The sequence below is a fragment of the Cynocephalus volans genome, chromosome X (assembly GCF_027409185.1).
Source record: "Cynocephalus volans isolate mCynVol1 chromosome X, mCynVol1.pri, whole genome shotgun sequence".
Classification (NCBI taxonomy): Eukaryota; Metazoa; Chordata; class Mammalia; order Dermoptera; family Cynocephalidae; genus Cynocephalus; species Cynocephalus volans.
The window spans coordinates 114,616,371-114,619,017 of NC_084478.1; the positions used below are offsets into that span (position 1 = coordinate 114,616,371).

Consider the following 2,647-nt stretch of genomic DNA (forward strand, 5'->3'; position numbering starts at 1 on the left):
AGAACACAGGGCCATATGAGACCAGTGACATAATGAAATCAGTACCATGTATGAAGTACTGTTGGAAAGGGGCATCACAAGAGACTAATGTCACATTCAGTTGTGGGAAATCAGAAGAGGCTCCATAGAGAATGTGGCATTTGAGATGGGCTTTGAGGAACTGAAGGATTTTGGCAGTCGGGCATGTGAAGAAGGAGCACTGCAGGTGGAGAGAATAGAGTGTGCAAAAGTATGGCCATGGGAAAGTCCATGGCATGTTTGGGGAGAGAACAGTAGTCCATTCTAGTTGGTGTATGGGATCTATGTAAGTGGGAGTGGTGTGACATAATATGTTGAAAATTATATGAGAATCATATTTTGAATGGGTCTGAATGACAGGCTAATATTTCTGATCTTACTATATTTACCCACATCAACAAAATATGCAATTATTTGTGAAGAAATACGGTCATTTCACTTCTAGATTTTTAACGAAAACTCAAGTTGTTTCCTTCAATGTCTTTATTCTTTGCATCCAGAAACCACACTTCTCACTTCCATCTCTAACCCTACCAGTTCTTATGGCACCTGATGAGTTGAGGCAAGTATTACTTAGGATTTCCAGCCACAGTTGCTGCCCCAAAACTAGGACCCACAGCCTTGAGAAATGCAAGTGGTGGTGGTAGAGGCAGTGAACAATGTCATGAAAATGTAACCATCTGAGGTGTGTGGAATCCTCATCCTAAGAGTCAAGCATAGTTCCTCGAAATTGGAGTTCTACTCAGTTTGGTCTGGAGAACACCTGGAAGGGTCCCAGAACTCACAGTGGCTGAGTAAGATCACCACTTTAAGTTTCCTCTTATTGTCAAGGAATTCCTTAAAGGAATGACATTTCATCTGGGTTACAAGTTATTTAAAGGTCTCCTGACTGTGGGGCTACTGAAGCTGTGGATAGACTGGGGTGACCTTTTCTTTCTGCCCAAGGAATCCTGTTAGGTTTTATCTGTGCCCAACAGGCTGGTAGTTAGGATCTTCTCCAACGCAATGACAGTTTACAGATGCTAAAGAATAGCTGTATTAGGTAACCAAGCCAAAGAAGTACCTACACAGAACCAACCAGGGAAGGTTTTAAATAACAAAGATGCCATGGCCACACTTCCTGCAGTTAGTCAGTATTTCTTCTCTTTCCTGGAATGATACTTCCTCTGCAGGAAGTCATGGATAGCAGTAGTGAGGCCCCATGTCACGCTGGACCTTAGGATGACCAGGGAGCCTCCACGGTAGATTAGGAGCACCTTTCGGCCCCGAGTGTCCCACATGTCCTGGGCAGAGGCCCACAGGCTTGGCATGCTCTGCCAGCCAATATGGGACTGCATGTTGGCAACCAGCACAATCAGAGGATACAGAACTAGGCAGGTGATTGTTCCATTGACACTACCAGAAACCAAGGCAGGAACCCAATGGGGCAAGCCTTGCTTTGCCAAGCCAGCTTGGATGGGATCCTTGAAAGAGAAATATAGAGCACTCCCCAGGCTGTTCCTGACAAGGATAGGCCAGAAACCACGATAGTAGCCCAGCGAGAGCCGCCCCCAAAGCCCATAAGAGTTGAATTCCTTGAGAATGCTGAAGGTGCTGGGGAAGCGAGCTTGCTTGCGACCATCCTGGAGCACATTTTGCACCCTTTCAAAGGGGCTCAGTGCCACAGCCTCCACCACACCAGACATGAGCCCCGCAGCCCAGCGATGTCCCAGGGAGTGTGGCCCAACAGGGGAGAGAGAGCAGAGCAGGCTATCATAAGTTCCAAACAGTAGAGTCCCTTGCAATGTCTTGGAGAGAAGAGGTGGGTAGATTCCCCGGTAGAAGTATTGAGGACCTTCATGCCAAAGCTGTTTCACAGCCTGTGACACTGCCACAGCATGGATCTGTTGGCGGAACACAACCTTATAGATAGGAAAGGTCAGAAAAGTAGACATAAAGTTGGAAATGGCACCAAGGGTGTAGGCCTGTGAGTGCCAGCTTTTCTTTCCTGGAGCCTCTGCTTGTGTCCTGTGCTGAAGCTCTTCCCCAGGAGAGTGGTTCTGCTCCCCCATGCTGAAGACAACTGCGTGCAGATGGAAGAAACTGGCAAGAGTGGGGGAAAAAAAGATATTAGACTGAGTATTTATATCTGTTGGAGAACATCTTCACTGCTTAGTTAGAAAGGGAGCCCCAAGAAACTCAGGTCTCAGGAAACAAGCAACTTTTTGGGCCAGTTTCTGAGTAACAGGCACACCCTTAAGAAATGAGGAATTCATCAACCTTAAATTAAAACAAAGGCAGCACAACCAGGCAAGCAACAGAGCCAGCTGCCTGGAGGTCCTCAGACAGAGGCCATGGGCCTCAAGCCCCACCCCTGCCCACAACCAGGCAAACAATGGAGCCAGCTGCCCAGAGTCCTGAGACATGAGCCAAGGGCCAAACCAGTTACCCCCTCCACCCCCACACCACAACATCATATAAAGCACTCAATAGCCACCTGTGTTTCTTTGGGATGTATGACTTATCTGCTCACGTCCTTCACCAAATTTCTGCTTTGTTAGATTTTTCTAATTCATTTTTAAGAGTTCTTTTTGCATCAAGGATGTAAATCTTTGAGTGTTGAATTTGTTCCTCATCAATTGACTTTTAA

At 46.7% G+C, this 2,647-nt stretch overlaps 1 protein-coding gene across 1 annotated transcript; it reads right to left on the reverse strand.

Moving 5' to 3' along the window:
- Positions 1-1,124: 1,124 nt before the first annotated feature.
- SLC25A53 (solute carrier family 25 member 53) lies at positions 1,125-2,093 on the reverse strand. The gene has a single exon (XM_063082955.1). It carries the CDS (start codon positions 2,067-2,069, stop codon positions 1,149-1,151), a length of 921 nt encoding a protein of 306 aa, XP_062939025.1. The 5' UTR covers positions 2,070-2,093; the 3' UTR covers positions 1,125-1,148.
- Between the last annotated feature and the right edge of the window lie 554 nt (positions 2,094-2,647).